Source organism: Lithobates pipiens, unplaced genomic scaffold (assembly GCF_037356315.1).
Source record: "Lithobates pipiens isolate NorthernLeopardFrog02 unplaced genomic scaffold, aLitPip1_a1.2 Scaffold_1, whole genome shotgun sequence".
NCBI lineage: Eukaryota > Metazoa > Chordata > Amphibia > Anura > Ranidae > Lithobates > Lithobates pipiens.
Genome location: NW_027507685.1, coordinates 113,622,635 through 113,649,886, shown reverse-complemented (window position 1 = coordinate 113,649,886; position 27,252 = coordinate 113,622,635). Strand labels below are relative to the sequence as shown.

At 51.7% G+C, this 27,252-nt stretch overlaps 2 protein-coding genes across 2 annotated transcripts in view; one reads left to right on the top strand and one right to left on the bottom strand.

The window, feature by feature from the left end:
- Window positions 1-10,870, bottom strand: part of KIF4A (kinesin family member 4A) — a gene marked incomplete in the record, with an annotated part of 62,542 nt that extends 51,672 nt beyond the window's left edge. The window contains 3 exon segments of the mRNA XM_077474343.1: window positions 418-532; window positions 622-755; window positions 10,846-10,870. Of these exon segments, the coding sequence (XP_077330469.1) occupies window positions 418-532; window positions 622-738 (232 nt within the window).
- A 507-nt stretch (window positions 10,871-11,377) lies between these two features.
- On the top strand, window positions 11,378-16,590 carry PDZD11 (PDZ domain containing 11). The gene is made up of 6 exons (XM_077474344.1): window positions 11,378-11,717; window positions 13,170-13,253; window positions 13,430-13,486; window positions 14,550-14,648; window positions 15,583-15,643; window positions 16,184-16,590. Exons 1-6 carry the CDS (start codon window positions 11,625-11,627, stop codon window positions 16,216-16,218), a joined length of 429 nt encoding a protein of 142 aa, XP_077330470.1. The 5' UTR covers window positions 11,378-11,624; the 3' UTR covers window positions 16,219-16,590.
- The last annotated feature ends 10,662 nt before the right edge of the window (window positions 16,591-27,252 follow it).

Genomic DNA, 27,252 nt, shown 5'->3' with positions numbered 1-27,252 from the left:
ACGCCCTCCCGCCACAATAAGTGCGCCGCCTGGCCATCATTTGACAGCCGGCGGTCAGCGTCTAGTTAAAGCCAAAAGTTAGAGCTCAAAATAGCCAGGCCTCGCCAACCCCCACAAGCCCAGCCAGGTCCTGCCACATCCCACTCCAGACACATCGTATCCAAAGCCCCCCCCCCCCCCCCCCCCCCCAGCCACCAAGGATAGAAAAAATAAATAAAATGGTGAAAAAAAAAAAAAAAAAAAAAAAAAAAAAAAAAAAAAAACACACAACACACCCCTTTATGGAGAACCAAATACCTATGCTAACCCAAATATTATGTACCAATAGTAGTAACATCACAACCACCCCCCCCGTCTCAGGCCCGGCCACATCGCCCCAAGTCCAGCCAGGCCCCACCAGTGGGGTCAGGGACTTACCTTTGAACAGCCCCAGAATGAGCGGGGACACAGCAGAGTTGTAGACCTCCTCCTGCTCGGCAGACGGGTCGAAGACGAAGTCATAGGTGAAGGCTTTCTCATTGCCGACAATCACCTGCAACAACAAAAAACAGACGTCAATGCGTGCGAAGGGCAGCCAAGAGGCGGAGAGGAGTGCCGGCTACAGAGAGGAGTGCAGAGTACCTGAGGCTCTCCGGGGACAAAGGTCAGGCAGCTCCTGCAGCCTTCGTTTAGTTCCTTGCTGACTAGAGGGCGGCACCTCAACACCACTCGAACCGGGATCCCCTCATCCTTTCCCATGGTGCACCAAAACCAACCTACCAAATCAGAGGAGACACAGATTACCAACTACACAGACAGTATAATTGTACTCAGTCCATATGTAACAGGAAGACCTCCAACCTGTGACTGGAGAAGGGGTACATGAATGTCACAATATTCCCTCCTCCAATCACAGAGCTGTTTGCATTCAGTGAATAAGACAATTTTCTGAATGGGAGGAGACACGGACATCCCAAGCATTCCAATTTGTGGTAGAAAAGGCTTCTGATGTCTGACAGGGGTCCATATGGAAACAATAAGACCCCCATCAGGTGAACATTCAGGATACAATCATTGTAAGAACCCTTCAAACCTTTATGATAGACGCCTTACCATGGTCTCATCAGACCACAGGACATGGTTCCAGTAATCCATGTCCTTAGTCTGCTCGTCTTCAACAAACTGTTGGTGGTCTCTCTTGTGCATCATCTTTAGAAGAGGCTTCCTTCTGGGACGACAGCCATGCAGACCAATTTGATGCAGTGTGCGGCGTATGGTCTGAGCACTGACAGGCTGACCCCCTACAACCTCTGCAGAAATGCTGGCAGCACTCATACATCTATTTCTCAAAGACAACCTCTGGATATGATGCTGAGCACGTGACCTCAACTTCTTTGGTGGACCATGGTGAGGCCTGTTCTGAGTGGAACCTGTCCTGTTATACCAGGGCTCGACAAATCTCAGGTGCCAGGTCCTATTTGCGACTAGAATTAGCGACCTGGCGCAGCACGGGGGGTATCCTGTGTCCGTGCACCCCTCCGCCGTGAACGCGTTGGGCCACGCCACGGCTTTGAGGCCTTCTGTGGTCCTATGCTTCCTTCTGAAATCTGGCGCTCTCTTGTGGGGGGCCGCTGGTATGACAACCAGCAATGCTAATGGAGCTTCCCCTGCCTGCCCATCTCCTTCCCTTTATTAGAACCCCTAAACACACACATCTATCTATCTATCTATCTATCTAATACTGTCTGTCACACCGTATTTGCGCAGCGGACTTACAAGCGCACTTTTTGGGGGAAAAAAAAAAATCAGACAGTAAAGTTAGCCCAAATTTGTTTTTATATTGTGAAAGATAATGTTACACCGAGTAAATTGATACCAAACATGTTACGCTTCAAAATTGTTTCCGCTCCTGGAATGGCGACAAACTTTTATCCTTTAAAATCTCCATAGGCGACGTTTAACCACTTCAATACCGGGCCTATTCTGGCACTCTTTTCTACACGTAAAAATGTGTAAATCATAATGTGTTTGCTTGAAAATTACTCAGAACTAGAGCTGCCACAACGCGTCACAGTAGTGGCAGTGCTTGGTATCTACCACTGCCCTCCGTGCCGCCATCCCCCTCCGTGCCGCCCCCCCCCCCCCCCGTGCCTAGGGGTGCAACGGATCGTCACCAATCCGTGATCCGAGTGCACATGCCGCGATCTCGGCCTTAGGAGAGGCCGCGGCTTCGGCCTAGCTCCGAAGCGGCGGCCATCTTTCTACACCCAGGCGTTTACAATGTGATCGCTCCCACAGAGCGATCACTTGTAAACAAACCTCTCTCCCCTCTCTGTACTGATCTGTGCAATGGAGGGGAGAGGTCGGATGGAAGCAGCCGCCCATACAATACTCTGCAATGCCCATACAATACACTAAAGGTTATCCAAAGGATTAATTAGCTAATCAAAAAAAAAAAAAAAACACAAAAAAAACAAACACTAGATTCATTAAAAAATAATCGGATAGTCGTTGACTAATCGAAAAAAATATAAATCGATAGATTAGTCGACAGACAAATTAATCGTTAGTTGCAGCTCTACTCAGAACCCCCAAACATATTTTTTTTTTTTTAGCAGACACCCTAGGGAATAAAATGGCAGTTGTTTTTTATCTCGCACAGTATTTAAAACGCATCTTTTTGGAAAAAAAAAAAAAAGGTTTTATATACCGTATATACTCGAGTAAGCCGAGATTTTCAGCCTCTTTTTTGAGGCTGAAAGTGCCCCCCTCGGCTTTTACTCGAGTCATCGCTGTCTGCCTGCTCGATCAGCGTGTCGAGCAGACAGACAGCGGACATTCTAAAATTCAAAAGCCGCGCCTCCGCCTTCGCCTGTGATAGGCGGAACACTGAATTTCCCAGCAGTCAGTGTTCCGCCTATCACGGACATCCGCTCATCCTCGTACTACGGACGAGGATGAGACGATGTCCGTGATAGGCGGAACACAGGCTGCTGGGAAATTCAGTGTTCCGCCTATCACAGGCGAAGGCGGAGGCGCGGCTTTTGAATTTTAGAATGGCCGCCGAGGCGCCGACGAAGAGCGGCGATCCTGGCAAGGCACGGGACGGAGGCAAGGCAAGGCACGGCACGGGACGGGACGGAGGCAAGGGACGGAGGCAAGGAGGCAAGGCACGGCACGGGACGGAGGCAAGGAGGCAAGGCACGGGACGGAGGCTCGGGACACAGGTAGGCTGGACACACACACACACACACACACAGGGATGGATGGATGGAGACACACACACACACAGGGATGGATGGATGGATGGAGACACACACACACAGGGATGGATGGATGGATGGACACACACACACACACAGGGATGGATGGATGGATGGACACACACACACACACAGGGATGGATGGATGGACACACACAGGGATGGATGGATGGATGGACACACACAGGGATGGATGGATGGACACACACAGGGATGGATGGATGGATGGACACACACACACAGGGATGGATGGATGGATGGACACACACACAGGGATGGATGGATGGACACACACACAGGGATGGATGGATGGATGGACACACACACACACACAGGGATGGATGGACACACACACACACACACAGGGATGGATGGATGGATGGACACACACACACACAGGGATGGATGGACGGACACACAGGGATGGACGGACACACACACAGGGATGGACGGACACACACACAGGGATGGACGGACACACACACAGGGATGGACGGACACACACACAGGGATGGACGGACACACACACAGGGATGGACGGACACACACACAGGATGGACGGACACACACACAGGGATGGACGGACACACACACAGGGATGGACGGACACACACACAGGGATGGACGGACACACACACAGGGATGGACGGACACACACACAGGGATGGACAGGCATGTCTCACCCTCGGCTTATACACGAGTCAATAAGTTTGCCAGTTTTTTTGGGGGTAAATTGGGGGCCTCGGCTTATATTCGGGTCGGCCTATACTCGAGTATATACGGTAATTTAAAAAACAAAACAGTAAAGTTAACCCAATTTTTTTGTATAATGTGAAAGATGATGTTACACAGAGTAACTAGATACCCAACATGTCATGCTTCAAAATTGTGCACACTCATGGAATGACGCCAAACTTCAGTACTTAAGTCTCCATTGGCGACCCTTTAATTTTTTTTATTTACCGTATTTTCCGGCGTATAAGACGACCTTTTACACTTAAAAAAACTGAGCAAAAAGGAGGGGTCGTCTTATACGCCGGGTCAGCTGCTGGGATGCCTTCTGGATGTCCGGTAATACTGTATGTAGCTTCGGCTACATACAGTATATACCACTGAACCAATCCCAGTGAGCGATGTATTCAAATGAATACAGAGCCTGCTCGGATTGGAGTAGCAATCTCTGCCAATCCGAGCAGGCTACACACAGTAGCCTGCTCCGATTGGCTTTGAGAGTGAGGCGCTGGCTGATGATGTAACAGCCTCCGCCAATCCCAGCAGGCTTTGTATTCATTAATAGAATACATTGCTCGCCGTGATTGGCTCCAGCACCAGCAAGAAGGAAGAAGGAAATGGCTCCAGCAAGAACGAAGAAGAGGGATATGAAGCGTCGGAAGCCTCAGAATGGGGGGGTCGTCTTAAACGGTGAGTACGGGCAAAACATTTTAAAAACCTGTACAGTTAGGGGGTCGTCTTATATGCCGGGTCGTCTTATACGCCGGCAAATACGGTATTTATTTTTTTACAGGTTACATATTGAGAGTTAGAGGAGGTTTAGAGCTAGAATTGTTGCTTGCGCTCTAACACACGTGGCGATACCTCACACGTGTAGGTTGAATGGCATTTACATATGTGGGCGGGACTACCGTGTGCATTCGCTTCTGAGGGCGAGCTACTCGGGACAGGGGCATTTTAACCACTTGAGGACCGCCGTATTGCCATTGTACGTCAGCACAATGGCACAGGCAGGCACAATCACGTACATCTACGTGATTGCCTTCCAGCGGGTGGGGGGTCCGATCGGACCCCCTCCCGCTGTTTACGGCGGTCCGATTCGGTCCAGGAGCGCTCCGTGATGAGGGGATGGCCGTTGGTTTTCGGCCACCCCCTCTGGATCGCTCCTGGCCAATGAGAAGCTTCCTCCCCTGTGTATTGTTTACACAGGAAGGAGGAAGTGATGTCATTCTCCTCGGGGCGGTCTTTTTGACCGGACTACGAGGAGAACAGTAAAAGTAAGTGTGCACCAACACTACACTGACATGTAGGTACACACAGGCACACAAACCCCCCCCGATCCCCCCCTCCCCCCCCAGTCACAGTGTCACTGATTGCATTGATCATTTCTTTACTGATCAATGCATTCAGTGTCAGTTGTGACAGTAAAAACTGTCAGGACAGTTAGTGTTAGGTCCAGGGTAGCCCCCTATCACCCCCCAATAAAGATTTAACCCCTGATTGCCCCTAGAGTTAACCCTTTCACCCCCTTTTGCCAGTGTCACTAAGCGATCATTTTTCTGATCGCTGCATGTGTCGCTAGGTAGCTAGTTATTTTTTTAGGTTCACCGCCAGGTTTTTATATCGCTAGGTACCCCGATATACTACCCAATAATGGTTTTAACCCCCTGATTGCCGCTAGTTAACCCTTTCACCCCCTTTTGCCAGTGTCACTAAGCGATAATTTTTCTGAACGCTGCATCAGTGTCGCTAGGTAGCTAGTTATTTTTTTAGGTTCACCGCCAGGTTTTTATATCGCTAGGTACCCCGATATACTACCCAATAATGGTTTTAACCCCCTGATTGCTGCTAGTTAACCCTTTCACCCCCTTTCACCAGCGATCACAGTATAAGTGTCACTGGTGACGCTGGTTAGCCAGTTCGTTATTTAGGTTCCCCGTCAGGTTTTTATATAGCGCCAGGGACCCCCATATACTACCTAATAAAATTTGAACCCCCTGATTGCCCCTAGTTAACCCTTTCACCACTGATCACCGTATAAGTGTTACGGGTGACTCTGGTTAGTTTGTTTTTTATAGCATTTTATATTCAAATCCGGAAGGCAGTGCTTGGTTTTCGGGGTCCCGTACGTGGCTAGGCTCCCAAAAAGTCCCCCACATGTGGTATCCCCGTACTCGGGAGAAGCAGCAGAATTTATTTTGGGGTGTAATTTGACTTCTGCCCATAGCATGTGTGAGCAATATATCATTTAGTGACAACTTTGTGCAAAAAAAAAAAAAAGTTTGTAATATTCCCGCAACTTTTGGCAAAATATAAAATATTCCATGGACTCAACATGCCTCTCAGTAAATAGCTTGGGGTGTCTACTTTCCAAAATGGGGTCATTTGGGGGGGTTTTGTGCTATTTTGGCATTTTATGGCCTTCGAAACTGTGATAGGTAGTGAGGAGTTAAATCAAAAATTTGCACCCTTAGAAATCCTGAAGGTGGTGATTGGTTTTCGGGTGCCGTGCGCGACTAGACTCCCAAAAAGTCCCACACACGTGGTATCGCCATACTCGGGAGAAGTAGCGGAATATATTTTGGGGTGCAATTCCACATATAACCATGGCATGTGTGAGCAATATATCATTTAGTGACAACTTTTTGTAAAAAAAAAATTTTTTTTTTTTTTTTGTCATTATTCAATCCCTTAGGACAAAAAAAATAAATATTCAATGGGCTCAACATACCCATCAGCAATTTCCTTGGGGTGTCTACTTTCCAAAATGGGGTCATTTGGGGGGGATTTGTACTGCCCTGCCATTTTAGCACCTCAAGAAATGAGATCGGCAGTCATAAATTAAAAGCTGTGTAAATTCCAGAAAATGTACTCTAGTTTGTAGACGCTATAACTTTTGCGCAAACCAAAAAATATACGCTTATTGACATTTTTTTACTAAAGACATGTGGCTGAATAAATTTTGCCCTCAATGTATGACTAAAATTTAGTTTATTCGATTTTTCTTTTAACAAAAAGAAGAAAATATCTTTTTTTTTCAAAATTTTCGCTCTTTTTCCATTTATATCGCAAAAAAAAAAAAAAAAAAAAAAAAAAAAAAAAAAAAAAAAAAAAATCGCAGAGGCAATCAAATACCATCAAAAGAAAGCTCTATTTGTGGGAAGAAAAGGACGCAAATTTCGTTTGGGTGCAATATTGCATGACCGCGCAATTACCAGTTAAAGCAGCGCAGTGCGAAATTGCAAAAAGACCTCTGGTCCTTAAGGTGTTTATTGGTCCGGGGCTGAAGTGGTTAAAAAACAATTTTTTTTTTAACAACTTTTTTGATCACTTATTCCTATTACAAGGAACGTAAACACCCCTTGTAATAGGAATCTACGCAACGGGTCCTCTTTATGGAGAGATATGGGGTCAGCAAGACCCCGCATCTCCTCCAGGCTGGAAAGCATGAGATCATGAAAAAATGTTCACCGATCCCATGCAGACAGCCTTGATCATGGCTGTTTACTTCCGGGAAACCGGACGTGACGTCATAACATCGCGCCCGGGCCTCCAACGGTCTTAGAGATGACTGGTGACCATCTGGTCACCGGAAATCTCTATCGTCATCATCCGACACGGGACTATTCTATCTCCGGGTCTCCGATGGCATGGGAGAGCCCGGAGAAGCACCGGATGGCGGTGGGAGTGCCCCCTCCCGTCGCCTGTAAGAGCGATCAAGCAGCGGAACTGCCGCTATGATTGTTCTTATGGTGCACAGAATCGCCGGCTGAAAAAAGAAGAAAAAAAAAAGAAAAAGGAGGATATCTGAATGATGCCTGTGGCTGCTAGCATCATTCAGATATTCCCACTGAAAGTCCAGGACGTCATATGACGGCCATGGGCGGGAAGTGGTTAAAAAAAAAATTTAAAAAATTCTACAGGTTGCATGTTTTTGTAAGTCCCTCCAAGAGCTATGGGCAATGACTTGGAGACCTCCAGGTGTCACTCTGGGGGAAGGGGAACCCAATTCTGATTCACCCGGGGGGGGCATTGGGCAAACTGATTCTCCTCCTGGGGGGGGGGGGGGGGGGGGGTTGGGGGGTGTCACCCTACGGGGAGGGCGGCCCAATTCTCCTCCGGGGGGGGGGGGGGGGGGGTGTCTGTCACCCCACGGGGTAGGGCGGCCCAATTCTCCTCGGGGGGGTGGCACCCCACGGGGAGGGCGGCCCAATTCTCCTCCGGGGGGGGGGGGTCACCACACGGGGAGGGCGGCCCAATTCTCCTCCGGGGGGGGAGGGCGGCCCGATTCTCCTCCGGGGGGGGAGGGCGGCCCGATTCTCCTCCGGGGGGGGAGGGCGGCCCGATTCTCCTCCGGGGGGGGAGGGCGGCCCGATTCTCCTCCGGGGGGGGGAGGGCGGCCCGATTCTCCTCCGGGGGGGGAGGGCGGCCCAATTCTCCTCCGGGGGGGGAGGGCGGCCCAATTCTCCTCCGGGGGGGAGGGCGGCCCAATTCTCCTCCGGGGGGGGAGGGCGGCCCAATTCTCCTCCGGGGGGGGAGGGCGGCCCAATTCTCCTCCGGGGGGGGAGGGCGGCCCAATTCTCCTCCGGGGGGGGAGGGCGGCCCAATTCTCCTCCGGGGGGGGAGGGCGGCCCAATTCTCCTCCGGGGGGGAGGGCGGCCCAATTCTCCTCCGGGGGGGGAGGGCGGCCCAATTCTCCTCCGGGGGGGGAGGGCGGCCCAATTCTCCTCCGGGGGGGGGGGGTCACCACACGGGGAGGGCGGCCCGATTCTCCTCCGGGGGGGGGAGGGCGGCCCGATTCTCCTCCGGGGGGGGAGGGCGGCCCGATTCTCCTCCGGGGGGGGAGGGCGGCCCGATTCTCCTCCGGGGGGGGAGGGCGGCCCGATTCTCCTCCGGGGGGGGAGGGCGGCCCGATTCTCCTCCGGGGGGGGAGGGCGGCCCGATTCTCCTCCGGGGGGGGAGGGCGGCCCGATTCTCCTCCGGGGGGGGAGGGCGGCCCGATTCTCCTCCGGGGGGGGGAGGGCGGCCCGATTCTCCTCCGGGGGGGGAGGGCGGCCCGATTCTCCTCCGGGGGGGGAGGGCGGCCCGATTCTCCTCCGGGGGGGAGGGCGGCCCGATTCTCCTCCGGGGGGGGAGGGCGGCCCGATTCTCCTCCGGGGGGGGAGGGCGGCCCGATTCTCCTCCGGGGGGGGAGGGCGGCCCGATTCTCCTCCGGGGGGGGAGGGCGGCCCGATTCTCCTCCGGGGGGGAGGGCGGCCCGATTCTCCTCCGGGGGGGGAGGGCGGCCCGATTCTCCTCCGGGGGGGGAGGGCGGCCCGATTCTCCTCCGGGGGGGGGAGGGCGGCCCGATTCTCCTCCGGGGGGGGGAGGGCGGCCCGATTCTCCTCCGGGGGGGGAGGGCGGCCCGATTCTCCTCCGGGGGGGGGGAGGGCGGCCCGATTCTCCTCCGGGGGGGGGAGGGCGGCCCGATTCTCCTCCGGGGGGGGAGGGCGGCCCGATTCTCCTCCGGGGGGGGGAGGGCGGCCCGATTCTCCTCCGGGGGGGAGGGCGGCCCGATTCTCCTCCGGGGGGGGAGGGCGGCCCGATTCTCCTCCGGGGGGGAGGGCGGCCCGATTCTCCTCCGGGGGGGGAGGGCGGCCCGATTCTCCCTCCGGGGGGGGAGGGCGGCCCGATTCTCCTCCGGGGGGGGAGGGCGGCCCGATTCTCCTCCGGGGGGGGAGGGCGGCCCGATTCTCCTCCGGGGGGGGAGGGCGGCCCGATTCTCCTCCGGGGGGGGAGGGCGGCCCGATTCTCCTCCGGGGGGGGAGGGCGGCCCGATTCTCCTCCGGGGGGGGGGGGCGGCCCGATTCTCCTCCGGGGGGGGGGGGCCCCGATTCTCCTCCGGGGGGGGGGGGGCCCCGATTCTCCTCCGGGGGGGGGGCGGCCCGATTCTCCTCCGGGGGGGGGGGGGGGCGGCCCGATTCTCCTCCGGGGGGGGGGGGCTGTGTCACCACACAGGGGGGGCGGCCCGATTCTCCTCCGGGGGGGGGGGGGGGTGTCACCCCACGGGGAGGGCGGCCCGATTCTCCTCCGGGGGTGCGTGTGTGTGTCACCCCACGGGGAGGGCGGCCCGATTCTCCTCCGGGGGGGTGTGTGTCACCCCACGGGGAGGGTGGCCCGATTCTCCTCCGGGGGGGTGTGTGTCACCCCACGGGGAGGGCGGCCCGATTCTCCTCCGGGGGGGGGGGGGTGTCACCCCACGGGGAGGACGGCCCGATTCTCCTCCGGGGGGGGGGGGGGTGTCACCCCACGGGGAGGACGGCCCGATTCTCCTCCGGGGGAGGGGGGGTGTCACCCCACGGGGAGGGCGGCCCGATTCTCCTCCGGGGGAGGGGGGGTGTCACCCCACGGGGAGGGCGGCCCGATTCTCCTCTGGGGGAGGGGGGTGTCACCCCACGGGGAGGGCGGCCCGATTCTCCTCTGGGGGGGTGTCACCCCACGGGGAGGGCGGCCCGATTCTCCTCTGGGGGGGTGTCACCCCACGGGGAGGGCGGCCCGATTCTCCTCTGGGGGAGGGGGGTCACCCCACGGGGAGGGCGGCCCGATTCTCCTCTGGGGGGGGGGGGGGGGTCACCCCACGGGGAGGGCGGCCCAATTCTCCTCGGTGGGGTCACCCCCACGGGGAGGGTAGCCTGACTCTCCTCCTGGGGTCACTCTGGGTCATGAATGAAAGGGGGGGGGGAAAGAAAAACAACTCAATCCCCCCAAGGAGAGACATATACCCCCTTCATTATATAAATGGTGCCCCTCATATCCTGACCGGCTCTCCGCACATAAGTCCCCGGCCGATTCGCCTCCTCCTAAGTCCTCCCCATCCCTCCCCCGGGCTCACCTCTCACCGTCCCTGGTCCGCTTCTCCTCACACCTGGGCCGCTCTCCCTTCTACTACCGCCAAGATTTGAAATCGGAGACAGCCAATGAAAACCAGCCGACGTCTCACTCCCAGAGGCCGTAGAGACGTGTCCCGTCATGGAAAGGGCGGGGAGGACGCAGAATTCAGCGGCCATCTTTGTCCAGGGCGCCCTGCCAGCCTACAGACCTATAGATGTGTTACTACTTTGATTAGTGTTTGTGTCGCGCTGGGAAAACGCTCAAAAGGCATTTACATTCATGCACGGGATTTGATAAGTGAATATTTATTGCGCTATCGCTATGAGACAATTTTGCCCTCATCCAACATGGCGTACGACTTCCGCCATCCCGTCTTTCAATGCGTCCAATCAGAAACTTCAAACTGGCCCACTTCCGCCATGCAAATCTCAACCAATGCCTGATGACACACGGGGCTTTAGCCAATCACCGTGCAGATGCTTCAATAAACTGAGGGATGGGCAGACGGGTTGCCAGGTGACTCGAAACCCGCGGCGCGATGTCCCCTTCCTGTACAAATGTGACGGGGCGCACACCGGTGTCACCGCAGACTTTACACATAACTACCTCATGGGTGGGAATTTTTTTTTCTTTTAGAGGTGGGTTTGCAGGTCACTCAGTGTGTTCACCGCCCACTGACGGCATTTCCGGGTGTGGTCTGGGGACCGGAAGTAGCAGAGCGGAAGTTGTGTGATGGAGTCACCGGTGGGATTGTGATTTCCGACTGCCATCGGTCTAAGGATGGAGGGGCGACCTACCTATGAGGATTACACCTACCCTGTGGTCTTCCTGCCCGCATATGAGAACCCCCCGGCCTGGGTCCCCCTTCAGGAGGTGAGCTATAAATCTCATACACTGGGGCCCTTTAAATAGGACTCCGCCCGCATCAAGTAGGGGGAGGGGCTTAAAGTGAAGGGAAATCTCCTCGATGGGGGACACTAGTTCTGGGGGTCCCTCACTATGAAGAGATTTCCTCTCTTTTCCTTTTTTGGCTCTGGGACAGGAAGTGAGGGGAAATCTCCCCAAATGAGGTATACTAGTTCTGGGATTCCCTCACTATGGAGAGATTTCCTCTCGCTTCCTGTTTTGGCTCTGTGACAGGAAGTGAGGGGAAATCTCCCCAAATAAGGGATACTAGTTCTGGGATTCCCTCACTATAGAGAGATTTCCTCTCGCTTCCTGTTTTGGCTCTGGGACAGAAAGTGAGGGGAAATCTCCCCAAATGAGGGATACTAGTTCTAGGATTCCCTCACTATGGAGGAATTTCCTCTCGCTTCCTGTTTTGGCTCTGGGACAGGAAGTGAGGGGAAATCTCCCCAAATGAGGGATACTAGTTCTGGGATTCCCTCACTATGGAGGGATTTCCTCTCACTTCCTGTTTTGGCTCTGGGACAGGAAGTGAAGGCAACTCTCCCCAGTGGGGGACAGTAGTTCTGGGATTCCCTCAATATGGAGGGGTTTTCTCTCACTTCCTGTTGTGGCTATGGGACAGGAAGTGAACGGGAATCTTCTCGGTGGGGACACAGATGATAGAAAAGTTGATGGTGGTTATAATCGTCCATTACTCCATCCAGAATGGAAAAACAACGTTGTGAATGATGTTTGTTCAATATCATCAGTGTCAGATGTTGGGGTTCAGTGATTAGTTTTTGAGGGCAGGGGGGATAGATCTCGTCAGATGGCAGGGTTCAGTGATTGGTGTTTGGGGGCGGGGGGGTTAGATCTCGTCAGATGTCGGGGTTCAGTGATTGGTGTTCGGGGCGGGGGATAAATCTCGTCAGATGTCAGGGTTCAGTGATTTGGCGTTCCGGGGGGGGGGGGATAAATCTCGTCAGGTGTCGAGGTTCAGTGATTGGTGTTCGGGGGGGACAGATATCGTCAGATGTCGGGGTTCAGTGATTGGTATTCGGGGGGAATATATGTGGTCAGATGTCGGGGTTCAGTGATTGGTGTTTGGGGGGAAAGATCTCGTCAGATGTCGGGGGTTCATTCATTGGTGTTGGGGGGGATAGATCTTGTCAGATGTCGGGGTTCAGTGATTGATGTTCGGGGCGGGGGGATAGATCTCGTCAGATGTCGGGGTTCCGTGATTGATGTTGGTGGGTGGATTAGATCTCGTCAGATGTCGGGGTTCCGTGATTGATGTTGGGGGCCGGGGGGTTAGATGTCTGGGTTCATTGATGTTGGGGGGCGGGGGGGTTAGATGTCGGGGTCCACTGATTGATGTTGGGGGTGGGCGGGGTCAGATTTTGGGGTTCAGTGATTGATGGTTTGTTGTCTCCGCAGAGGGTGTACAGCTCAGATTACAACAATGAGTTGGCGCGTTTCCTCCCCCGCTCCATCCTGTTGAAGAAACCTCCAGGAGCTCAGGTGAGTCCCAATGAGAGGAACCCATAGTGGGGGGAGGGGGGTGTTCTTTATACCTTGGAGCCCCCATATATCTGTGTTTTGTGGATTGGTTGGGGTCACACAGGAGATCCCCTTCTCGGTGGGGGAGGGGCAGTGTACAATATCTCTGACCATTCCTTGTCATTCTGTATTTGTAGCTGGGATTCAATATCCGAGGAGGGAAGGCGTCTCAGCTCGGGATCTTCATCTCTAAGGTAAGTCCGTCCAATCCGTCTATGGGGAGGGATCCCCACCTCTCCGCTCTCCTGGGCTCCGAACACTCACCTTTCCGCTATCATTTATTTCCATATCTGTAGCCAACCCAGCAACGTTATATTACTATTTATTATCACATGTTTATTATTATTGTTATATATCTTTTTTTATTTTTTTATTTATTAGAGTGGCTCTATAGGATAAAATGTATTATTATATTTTTTGTCCCTAAATACATTATTTATTAATTTCTTTTATACTTACCTGACCTTTGTAAAGTATTACCCTTATGGCCCCAAACCTCCTCTTCTGGGGTCTCTACCAGTGCTTTCTGCCCCTCCTCCTCTTCTGGGGTCTCTACCAGTGCTCTCCGCTCCGCCGCTTCTGGGGTCCCCCCACCAGCACTCTCTGCCCCTCTTCTGAGTGTGTCTCCATAGCAAGCCAAGTACCATGGGAGCACACAGACTCCTCAGCCAGGCTGTGTGCATCCATAGGCACACACAGTGCATGTACTCCAAACCCCCCCCCCCCCCCCCTCTGATCAGTGACTCTGGCTGCTACCCCTGTGCTTGTGTATGCAGGGAGAGAGGAGAGAGCCGTATCAGAAGAGACAGCGTTGGATGTAGTGAGGACTGTTTAGGGTGGGGGGGGGGGGTGTATACCGCTACTGGGACATTTTTTGTGTATTGGGACATGCAGCCGCACAGACACAACTACTGCGCCCCAATGTGACACTGCATTCAGGGACCTACCCCCCTCACAGATGTCAAATTGGGAGCAGCGGCTGTGTCTGTGCAGCCATTGTGTTCCAATAGACTTGGGTTGGTATGCATGGAGCCATTCCTTTTTGGCGCTTCAACCATTAATCGCATTTTGATGCCGTTATGTGTAGTGCAGGGCCGGCCGCCGTGTGCAGTGCAGGGTCGGCCGTCTTGCATTGTACATGAGGATGTCGAGAGTCTGCTCACAATCTGGAAAGAGATCACCCCGGGTAGAGTTCTGCTTTATGATTCTTCAGATAATGGATGACATCATTGTAATGCTTTGTCTTTGTGTATGCAGGTTATCCCAGACTCTGATGCTCACCGCGCCGGCCTACAGGAAGGAGATCAGGTGCTCACTGTCAACAATGTGGACTTCCAGGATATCGAGCACAGCAAGGTATTAAGAGCGCACTGCGGGGGAGGGGAATCGGATGACTGGCTTTACAGAAGAGCTCAACGAACCTCCTACGCCCAGCTCTTCCCTTTCTATGTTCAGACACGACCGCTGCTTCACAATACATGCAGATTCAAGGGGTTCTCTGCTGGGTTTTTTTTCCGCCTCCTTTTTTTTTTTTTTGTCCACAGAAATGGCGAGGAAATCGCCCACTGGGGTCGCTTGTTTTATTTATAGCTGTATAAAAGGATTCTTGTTGTGTCTGCAGGGCAGGCAATTAAGAGCAATCTTTAGTATGGGACACAGATGGTGGAAAATCTCAAGGAGATTATTTTACCAGCATTGGACGACTAGTGTGTCCGTGATCAATAGAGCCATCTAGTCTTAGTTCTCAATACTACTAATCAACACTTTTTTAATAATCCATAAGTAAACGATTCTATTATCAGTACAGTTCTGAGTGTGCATGCAACCTCAGATCGGCCCAAGTGCATGTGCCCTCAGACCTCAGACCGGCCCCAGTGCATGAGCCCCCAGGCCTCAGATAGGCCCCAGTGAATGCGCCATCAGATTATGACGTATTCCCATGGAGTACAGAGTGACCACCTTTCATTGTTAGCAAGCGTACATATTTGCCAGCACACCATGGATCAACAAATTTTCGTCAAAAATGTTTAATGAAGAGAATCGCATCACAAAGGAAAAGTGCAACGTTTCGTAGCTGCGCAGGACCTCTTTGTCAGGCATGTGATCCTGCAGCATCCGCTACTTTATGAGCCATTGATACCAGGAACATGTGCGACAGGAAATATTGATTTGACTTTCATTGTTAGCAGCCTGATTATGACTGAAACATTAATAGTATATATGTAGAAGCATAACTTTCACAGACCTTCCTGGTACATGGCATCATTTTATGTGTTTTCTTTTTCTGTAGGCTGTAGAGATTTTGAAAACCGCCAGAGAAATCTACATGCAAGTCCGCTACTTCCCATACAGTAAGTAGTAGTAGTGAGGATGGGGCTCGGTACCTCCCCTACTGTAATTGGTAGTAGTGAGGGCCGGGCTCGGTACCTCCCCCCTACTGTAAGTAGTAGTAGTGAGGGCCGGGCTCGGTACCTCCCCTACTGTAAGTAGTATTAGTAGTGAAGGCCGGGCTCGGTACCTCCCCTACTGTAAGTAGTAGTAGTGAGGACGAGGCTCGGTACCTCCCCTACTGTAAGTAGTAGTAGTGAGGACGAGGCTCGGTACCTTCCCATATAGTAAGTAGTAGTAGTGAGGACGGAGGCTCGGTACCTCTCCTACAGTAAGTAGTAATGAGGACGTGGCTGATAAAGAGTCCAGCACAGATCACAATATCTCTGACGGGTTTGACAGATATATAACTGATACATAAGGTGCTCATATCTTCAACACATTCCTGTAGCTTATTCCATGTTGGGGTGGTGTCAGTCAGTGGTGGTGTCATTCGGGTGGGGTGTGTCAGTTGGGGGGTGATGGGTGTCAGTCGGTGGTGTCAGTCATGTCTTGTTTTGCAGACTATCAGCGGCAGAAGGAGAGAACCGTTCACTAGTCTCTGATCGGCGTCTGTCAGTGGATAGCAGACGTTGGTGGTTGCCGTGGATGTGATGATGGACTCTTCAACCAAAACCAAGACGGCTCTCCGAGCAAAGCGCCTCCCTGTGACCCCCCCCCTCCCCTCCCTCGGAGATGAATGGACCTTCATATTAGGGGTACGGTGTTCTCTGGGATCTCTTATGCTGAGCTGGTTGGAGCTGTTGATTATAAATCTAATACTGTCTGTATAGTGACTGACCCCTTCACACCAAGACCCCCTCACTAATTCTAATCTGGGGGGGTTCACCTTCACTGACTTCACCCTTTTCTATACAGGAGGTACAAATGTATTTCTATAACTTATAAATAAAGTTGGAAAAATAAATTATTTCTCGGAGGTGTGAGCATCGTTTTATACCCAGACCCAGCGGCCGATTATCCCGATCGTTCACACGAAGGTGACTGTGGCTGTGCCAGAGCAAACGTCATTGTGCTGGGATGAGTCAGGCTATTCATGGGGCGTAATGCATGGTAGGTGGTTCTATAGGCTCCCTCATTAGCTGAGACAGCAGCGGGAGCCCATTGGCTCCCGCTGCTGCCGATAACTGCCATTGAGCAATGAGCAGAGGGGGGGCCAAGCGTGGCTCTATGTGCCTTTACGGGTGCATAGAGCAGCAGCTTGGGTTCAAGCACACAGTGGTGCCCCCCCAGGGCTTTCTCTGGGGGCACTGCTCGAGGGGTGGAGCCAGGAGCGCCAGTGGGGAACCTGAGAAGAGGGGGATCCGGGCTTCTGTGGGCTAAACCATTACAGAGCAGGTAAGTATGACATGTTTGTTATTAAAAAAAAAAAAAAAAAAAGCTTTAAAGTAGTTGTAAACCCTTACAAACCACTTTGACATACAGGTAAGCCTAGATCAGTGATGGCGAACCTTGGCACCCCAGATGTTTTGGAACTACATTTCCCATGATGCTCTGGCACCTTGCATTGTAGTGGAGCATCATGGGAAATGTAGTTCCAAAACATCTGGGGTGCCAAGGTTCACCATCACTGGCCTAGATTAAGGCTTACCTGTAGGTCCAAGAAATATCTCGTAAACCTATATGGTTTAAGAGCTATTTACTAAAAGACAATCACCGCTGTCTATGGCGCATGCGCCGTAGATGGTGGTGCACAGGCGCACTATCGCCGTTAGCAGCATCCCGCTGCTAACGGTGATATGCCGTTAGTGGCTGCTCCTGCACGCATGCGCGGGAGTGACGTCATCGCTGCTCCAGCGCTGTGAGTGGCCGGAGCAGCGATACCCGGAAGAAGAGGGATGCTCCAGACTACAGAGGACAGTGGTGACATCGCTGGCTCCTGTGACAGGTAAATGACACATAATGGTCTACTATGTGATGCATAGTAGCCCATCATGCATTACCTTTGCAGGGAGACAAAGAAGAAGTAACACCCATCAGGGTTTACTTCCTCTTTAATATCACTTTAACACCTAAAAAAATAAATTGATCCTGACGTATATATTTAACCGCTTCAGCCCCAGAAAATTTACCCCCACCCCCTTCCTGACAAGACCAATTTTTGTGGTGTGGCCCTGCATTACTTTAACTGACAATTGCGCGGTTGTGCAACAAAATGCGTCCGTTTTGTCCCACAAATAGAGCTTTCTTTTGATCGCCTCTGCAGGGTTATTTTATTTATTTTTTTCGCTATAAGCAAAAAAAAAAAGGCGGCAATTTTTGAAGAAAAACACTTTTTTTTATTTTTTTTTACTTTCTGCTATAAAACATCCAAAATAAATAATAAAAAAAAAAATCTAAATTTCTCCATTAATTTAGGCCAATATGTATTCTGCTACTTATTTTTGGTATAAAAATCCCAATGAGCGTATATTGATTTGCGCCAAAGTTATATAGAACGTCTACAAACTATAGTATATATACTGGAATTGTTTTTTTTTTTAAACTGGTAATGGTAGCGATCAGCGACTTCTAGCTGGAAAAATATTGCGGCAGACATATCGTACACTGACACTTTTTGGGGATCAGTGACACTAATACAGTGATCGGTGCTAAAAATATGCACTGTCACTGTACTGATGACACTGGTTGGGAAGGGGGTTAACATCAGGGGGCAATCAAAGGGTTAACTGTGTGCCTAGCCGGTGTTTTAATGTATTGGGAGGAGGTGCTTAAAATAGGGGAAGGCATGGATCCATATCTCTGCTTTGCAGGAACACGGGATCCATCCATTCCCTATTGGCGATCTGCCTCTGTACCAATCGATCAGCGGGTGCCGGTGGACAGCAGGTGCACAGGACTCGCTCTGTGTAAAAATCACAGTGGGAGCGAATCGTCCCCCTTGAGCAAGAAGAGAGTAGAGCTGTGGGAGGGGCCCAGAAGACTCCACCCACTACAGAAGGGAGCGGATACAAGACCAGTCCCCACGCACAAGAAGAGAGCAGAGCTGTGGGAGGGACCCAGAAGACCCTACCCACTACAGAAATCTACAGGAGGGGGCGGAGACAAGACCAGTCCCCTTGCACAAGGAGAGAGAGCAGAGCTGTGGGAGGGGCCCAGCATGCTCCACCCACTACAGGAGGGGGCGGAGACCAGACCAGTCCCCCTGTGCAAGAAGAGAAAGGAGAGCTGTGGGAGGGGCCCAGAAGACCCCATCCACTACAGGAGGGGGTGTAGACAAGACCAATCCCCTGCACAAAGAGAGAGAGCTGTGGGAGGGGCCCAGAAGACCCCACTACAGAAATCTATAGAAGGGGGCGGAGACAAGATCAATCACCCTGCACAAGGAGAGAGAGAGCAGAGCTGTGGGAGGGGCTGGGCAGGCTCCACCTACTACCGGAGGGGGCGTAGACAAGACCAGTCACCCTGCACAAGGAGAGAGAGCAGCAGTGGACGGTCTTCATTACAGATGCAGAGGAAATACACAGAGATCCGGGAAGAAGTCACGTGACCGATAGATTTGTATCGCTTGGCTATCAGTTAACAAAGAAAATCGCCTTAAAAGATACTCAGTGGGGAGATTCACCTAAACTGGAGAAGGGAAAATCTGGTGCAGCTCTGCATAGAAATCAATCAGCTTCCAGGATTTTTATTATCAGAGCTTCATTGAAAAAAACTGAAGTCAGAAGCCGATTGGCTGCACCGAATTCTGTGCGCTCCAATTTTAGTAAATCTCCCCCAGTATGTCTTGGCATCGGCCACCCAATATGTGTATGATAGAGATGACATTGAAAGTAAACCTATCTAGTGGTCATAATGCGGTACTGACCTGAAATACTTCATAAGGAAAATATACTGCAATATGGCCACTAGATGGCACTGACCATCATAGGGAATAAACAAATTCTGGGGATTTTTCACAATGGCTGGAATGGTGGCACAGTGAATTTTTATTTTTATTTTTTTTTTTTTTTTTTTTCAAACCTTACCGTTGGTAAAAGCTTTATAAATACCATAAACCAGATCCTTTTAGGCCGACACTGGCAAATGTCATCATCATCCATAAAGTGCTGCAACTACCGCAGAATAATTCACTAAATACACTCGGGCTGGTTTATGCACCTCAAAACTGGGCCATGGCCGGAAGACGGCTGCAGAGCGGCCCTCTTGTTATAGGGGGGCCTACATGGATGTCCTCCCATAACATGCCTCCCTGGCCCCCTGAGTCCTTAGAATGAAGCTGATCACAGATTGAGGTAAAGGTCCAATCACAGCGGCCCTCTACCATAAGATGAGCCGTGTCCAATCACAGCGGCCCTCTACCATATGATCAGCTGTGTCCAATCACAGCGGCGCTCTACCATATGATCAGCCATGTCCAATCACAGCAGCCCTTTACCATATGATCAGCCATGTCCAATCACAGTGGCCCTCTACCATATGATCAGCCTTGTCCAATTACTGCGGCCCTCTACCATAAGATCAGCTCTGTCCAATCACAGCGGCCCTCTACCATATGATCAGCCGTGTCCAATCACAGCGGCCCTCTACCATATGATCAGCCGTGTCCAATCACAGCGGCCCTCTACCATATGATCAGCCATGTCCAATCACAGCGGCCCTCTACCATATGATCAGCCGTGTCCAATCACAGCGCCCTTCTACCATATGATCAGCCGTATCCAATCACAGCAGCCCTCTACCATATGAAAAGCCGTATCCAATCACATCGGCCCTTTACTATATGATCAGCCATGTCCAATCACAGCAGCCCTCTACCATAAGATCAGCTCTGTCCAATCACAGCAGCCCTCTACCATAAGATCAGCTCTGTCCAATCACAGCAGCCCTCTACCATAAGATCAGCTCTGTCCAATCACAGCGGCCCTCTACCATATGATCAGCCGTGTCCAATCACAGCGGCCCTCTACCATATGATCAGCCGTGTCCAATCACAGCGGCCCTCTACCATATGATCAGCTGTGTCCAATCACAGCGGCCTTCTACCATATGATCAGCCCTGTCCAATCACAGTGGCCCTCTATCATATGATCAGCCGTGTCCAATTACAGCGGCCCTCTACCATATGATCAGCCATGTCCAATCACAGCGGCCTTCTACCATATGATCAGCAGTGTCCAATCACAGCGGCCCTCTACCATATGATCAGCCTTATCCAATCACTGCGGCCCTTTACCATATGATCAGCCGTGTCCAATCACAGCGGCCCTCTATCATAAGATCAGCCGCGTCCAATCACAGCGGCCCTCTACCATAAGATCAGCTCTGTCCAATCACAGCGGCCCTCTACCATAAGATCAGCTCTGTCCAATCACAGCGGCCCTCTACCATATGATCAGCCGTGTCCAATCACAGCGGCCCTCTACCATATGATCAGCCCTGTCCAATCACAACGGCCCTCTACCATATGATCAGCCGTGTCCAATCACAGCGGCCTTCTACCATATGATCAGCCGTATCCAATCACAGCGGCCCTTTACCATATGATCAGCCGTGTCCAATCACAGCGGCCCTTTACCATATGATCAGCCATGTCCAATCACAGTGGCCCTTTACCATATGATCAGCCGTGTCCAATCACAAAGGCCTTCTACCATATGATCAGCCATGTCCAATCACAGCGGATCGCATGTAAATAAACTTGCCGGTTATCTGCATTTTCTTTTCTCACACGTTATCTGTATGTGAGGAATGGAGAGCCGATAACCGGCAAGGCTGACAGGGCACATTTACACTGATAAACATTACAGCCCCATCAGTGCCCATCAGTGCAACCTCACCAGCGTCCATCAGTGCAGCCTTACCAGTGACCATCAATGCAGCCTCACTAGCGCCCATCAGTGCAGCCTCTCCAGCGCCCACCAATACAGCCTCACCAGCGCCCATCAGTCCAACCACTCCAGCGCCCATCAGTGCAGCCTCACCAGCGCCCATCAGTCCAGCCTCACCAGCGCCCATCAGTGCAGCCTCACCAGCGCCCATCAGTGCAGCCTCACCAGCGCCCATCAATCCAGCCTCACCAGCGCCCATCAGTGCAGCCTCACCAGCGCCCATAAGTGCAGCCTCAGCAGTGCCCTTCAGTGCAACCTCACCAGTAGTGATGGACGAACTTCCGACCGGACGTTTCGCGAACGTGGCCGATAGTTCGCGAACCGTAACGTTCGTGGCGGGCCCCATTGACTTCAATAGGAGGCGAACTTTGCAAACCTACAGGTCAAATTTGCAGCCACAAAATAATTACTAGCTGTGCAAACATAGTCCCACCACATGGCCAATGACATAACACATGTATGAGGTGAATCTGGGATCGACAACTACAAGCATTCTTTTTTTATGTGTGAAATTGTGACAATTCAGGACTGTGGAGCGCATGAAGGCAATGGAGGAGAGGGAAGGTCAGGGTAGGCAAAGAAGAGGGTGCAGGAGATGATCAACCGCACCGTGATAGAGAGCACTGACATCAGCAGCATGACATACAGCAATGACACCTGCACCGTGATAGAGTGATCTAACACCAGCACCGTGATAGAGAGCACTGGCATCAGCAGCGTGACATACAGCAATGACACCTGCACCGTGATAGAGTGATCTGACACCAGCACCGTGATAGAGAGCACTGACATCAGCAGTGTGACATACAGCAATGACACCTGCACCGTGATAGAGTGATTTGACACCAGCACCGTGATAGAGAGAACTGACATCAGCAGCGTGACATACAGCAATGACACCTGCACCGTGATAGAGTGATCTGACACCAGCACCGTGATAGAGAGCACTGACATCAGCAGCGTGACATAAAGCACTGACACCAGCACCGTGATATACAGCACTGACACCAGCACCATCATATGCAGCACTGACATCAGCAGCATGACATAAAGCACTCACACCAGCACCGTGATATACAACACTGACACCAGTACCGTGATATACAGCACTGACACCTGCACTGTAAGCAGCCCCAGGAGGAAGTCAGCATAGCACAGGGATGGTGGGAGTCCCTCATAATGAGCATAGCACAGGGATGGTGGGAGCCCCTCATAATATGCACAGCAGAGGTACAGCCCCAGGAGGAAGTCTGCACAGCACAGGGATGGTGGGAGCCCCTCATAATAAGCAGCCCCAGGAGGATGTCAGCATAGCACAGGGATGGTGGGAGCCCCTCATAATAAGCAGCCCCAGGAGGATGTCAGCACAGCACAGGGATGGTGGGAGCCCCTCATAATAAGCAGCCCCAGGAGGATGTCAGCATAGCACAGGGATGGTGGGAGCCCCTCATAATAAGCAGCCCCAGGAGGATGTCAGCATAGCACAGGGATGATGGGAGCCCCTCATAATAAGCAGCCCCAGGAGGAAGTCAGCACAGCACAGGGATGGTGGGAGCCCCTCATAATAAGCAGCCCCAGGAGGATGTCAGCATAGCACAGGGATGGTGGGAGCCCCTCATAATAAGCAGCCCCAGGAGGAAGTCAGCACATCACAGGGATGGTGGGAGCCCCTCATAATGAGCATAGCACAGGGATGGTGGGAGCCGCTCATAATAAGCAGCCCCAGGAGGAAGTCAGCACAGCACAGGGATGGTGGGAGCCCCTCATAATGAGCATAGCCCAGGGATGGTGGGAGCCCATCATAATATGCACAGCAGAGGTACAGCCCCAGGAGGAAGTCAGCACAGCACAGGGATGGTGGGAGCCCCTCATAATAAGCAGCCCCAGGAGGATGTCAGCATAGCACAGGGATGGTGGGAGCCCCTCATAATAAGCAGCCCCGGGAGGAAGTCAGCACAGGGATGGTGGGAGCCCCTCATAATGAGCAGCCCCAGGAGGAAGTCAGCACAGCACTGGGATGGTGGGAGCCCCTCATAATAAGCAGCCCCAGTAGAAATATGACACAGCTTAACCTCTTCAAACAGGAGGGTAGGGGCTTATAGTACGGTGTGCTTTTTTTGGACAAGGAAGTGAGCCAAATGAAGAAAGAAGGTCTGTGTGCTCGATTAAAAAAATCGTTTATAGACATAGACATGGTCTACTGGTCACATGTGTTGAATTCCTCCGAGATCCATGCCTCATTCATTTTTAGAAATGTGAGGTAGTACGGGGGGCGTCATGCGGCGTACGTGAGAGGGGAGGAGCCTAGCGGCGGCTTCCACGTGACAGGGATGGAGGAGGGTTCGCCGTTCCACCCGGAGCCAAGCGCAGGGAGAAAGCGCGGCGCTCCTCAATGACTCCCGCTCCGGCACCAGCTCCCGCTCTTGATTGTCCGCTTGCCCAAGACTAGAGCGCACTCCCAGCGCGAACCGGAGGGACTCCGGTAGACGGTACGGAGGGCCTCGCTGGAGCGAGCGGAACCCTCGGTTCTATCCCTCCCCCCATACCTCTCCACTCCTCTATTTGTCTGGTAGACGCCGCTGAGTGTGCGCTGTCCCTGCGGGCTGAAGAGTCTGTGAAAGCAGAAGACTACTAACAGGTCAGACCCTTCCAAACTGCTATGTTTTTTTTTGCCTGGACTATTATATATCCTCCAGTCAAAGCTCTGAGAAGGTGCATCTGAGGAGCAAGTAAGGTGTCGGAAGTAAATATAAATGATCTAGGCAATAGCAGCACTCTGAATGTATGCAGTAGGACTCATATGTCTCAGATCCTCTCTAACTGCTATGGTTTTCTCTTTGTTTTACCCTGGACTGCTATAAATCCTCCAGTTAAAGGGGCATCTAAGGTGCAAGTAAGCTGTTGGATTGTAAAGTAACTTGATTGCTCAATAGTAGTATCCTGAATGTTTATATTGAGATACATATACATTTTCATGCTCTGAAAAGATCCACCCAGGACTCTGACGATGGCTGGTGACAAATAGACTCTTTTACATGTTAATTACGTTTTGAAAAGTTCTACGCAGAAGACTACTAACAGGTCAGACCCTTCCAAACTGCTATGTTTTTTCTCTCCTGGACTATTATATATCCTCCAGTTAAAGTTCTGAGAAGGTGCATCTAAGGAGCAAGCAAGCTGTTGGTAGTAAATGTAAACGATTTATGCAATAGCAGCACTCTGAATGTATGCAGCAAGACTCATATGTTTTTCTATGCCCTGAAAAGTTCTGTCCAGGAATCTGAAGACAGCTGTCGATATATAGCTTTTTACTTTACATAGGAATTACGGCTTGACCCCCCAGAACCAGTAAACCACTCTTTCATTCTCATTTTGCTTCGGAGGGAGTGTATACCTGGGTGGAGAGGGAGAAAAGGGGCCCTCTGGTGGCCTGTTGTGGCAGTATTTCGCTATCTTGTTTTCCTCTTGATCTCTACTGCTTATAGCTACGAACAGTTAAGGGAGGCGCCCCGGCCTTTTTTCTTCCTTAAGTAGAGGTGCAGTAGTTCTCCCCGTTTCCCACTGTGGTCTGGGATCTATATTTAACGATTTCCTGGGGAGTGCTTGCTGTCCCATAGACAGGCCATTGGCTAGCTCAGAGGAAAAGACCTGATTCTATTATTTTTTCCATCGCTTGCACCCCTTTTCTTTGTTTCCTACTTGTACTCCCATAGCCTTTCTCTAAGGTGCCTTCAAAAGAAAAGGAACTCTGGGGAAGAGGAAGCATAAGAGGGACAACATGAAGGGTAGAAACCCAAAAGTCAATGACTCTAAAGCCCCTAAAGAGAGCTTAAACACAAGCTCTATCCAGAAATATCTCAAAGAGACAAGCCAAAAAAGTCCAGGCCTGGACAAAAAACAAGTGAGCAAGCGAGAGAGGAGGAAGGAGGCTGGAAAATCAACCGGGATCCAAGGCGACTCCTCAGGTGAAGAATCAGAGTCAGACATGGTTGGTAAAAATAGAGAACAGACAGATATCTCCCAAATGCCGACTAAAGGCGAAATACAAGAAATGTTTTTGAAAATGGAGAATTTAATTAAGTCAGAGATCTTAACTGTCAGGGCAGATATGGGTCACCTGTTAAGGAGAATAGAAGAGACGGAGGATCTATTGGGCAAACAGGCTCAGGAACTACTAGACTTAAAAGCGCAGTCCAGAAAAATGCAAGAGGCTCACAGGGACATTTTATATAGACTGGAGGAACAGGAAAACCAGAGCAGACGACAGAACCTTAGGATTAGAGCCTTACCTGAACAACAAGGAGAAGACCTTGGTGCAAAGATGAGGCAGCTATTTAATCCTCTATTAGGTAGAATGGAAGATGAAGATCTAAAGATAGATCGTGTCCACAGAGTAAGGAAACCACCAGGACTGGGGGGAGAGATATCCCGTGATGTGATTGTAAAATTTCATCTCTACGAGGACAAAGCCATGATCTGGAGTAAACTAAGAGGTCTACCCGCATTACAATACGAAGGGACAACTCTACAAATTTTCGCCGATCTCTCCGCAGGGACCTTGGCACGGAGAAGACAACTCAAACCCTTATTGGAACATCTGAGAAATGTCAATATAAGATACAGCTGGGGTTTCCCGACAGCTCTGATTGTTCAGAGAGAGGGCAGGACTCATAAGTTAAAGTTCCTAGAGGATCTCGAGGTTTTTTGCAAAAATTTGGGAATCCCACCCCTTAAGCTCCCCTGAGATTCATGTGAAAACTAATGAGGAAGTGGGGGTCCCCAGCGCCTTACGAGTGGGCCCCTTGGTTTCTTAGTCTGTTTTTGACCGATTTTTGCTTTTGTCTTTTTCTTTCTCTATATTGTTTTTTTTTTATTGGAGTGGGGGTGGGGGGGGGGGGGGACTTGGGGGGGGGCGGGGGGCGGGGTTGGAGGGGAAGATGGATAGGTGGGGCGGACCCGACCTCCACCACTCCCCGTCAGGAGATGGAGAATCTCCACCCCTAGGGGCGGGGGGACGGGGGGAGTTGAAGTGGAAGCCCGCAGTTGGAGCCACACCCTAGAAGGTATTACTTGTAGAGGGGGGCTGGGCCTCCCATAATCAAGTATAGGCCAGGACGGGGCCAGGGGGGGGGGAGGGGGGTGGGTGAAGGGATGGGGGGGGGACAGGGGTGGGAGAGGGGGGGGGGTGAAGGGATCGGGGGGGCGGGGGGTGGAAGGGGAGGTGAATTGCCTTGTAGAGCGGGGGACCAATAGGGACATGAAAAGAACGGGAAGGATAAATAAATATAGATTAAGTACCCCAGTAGTCAGCACAGGATGACTGAGGTGAATTTTATATCCTACAACGTAAGAGGATTAAACGCCCTAAATAAAAGGTACAAACTCCAATCAGAATTACATCAATGTAGAGCTGAAGTAGTATTCTTGCAGGAGACCCATCTTTCCCTGGACTCGAATGTTAAGCTTAATTCAGATAGATTCCCGACATGGTTCTACGGGGACTCCCCCATCAGGAGGGCTAAGGGGGTGGCAATTGGATTCGAGAAACACACACGATTCACTTTGATTGACAGATTGACGGATCCTGAGGGCCGCTATTTGTTTCTTAAGGGAGAGCTAGGAAATAGGGCGTTTACTCTCGCTAACATATACTGTCCTAATAATAACCCCTTGGGATATATGAAACGGATCCTACGAAGACTAGCAGAATTCAAATTTGGCGATGTAATCTTAGCAGGGGA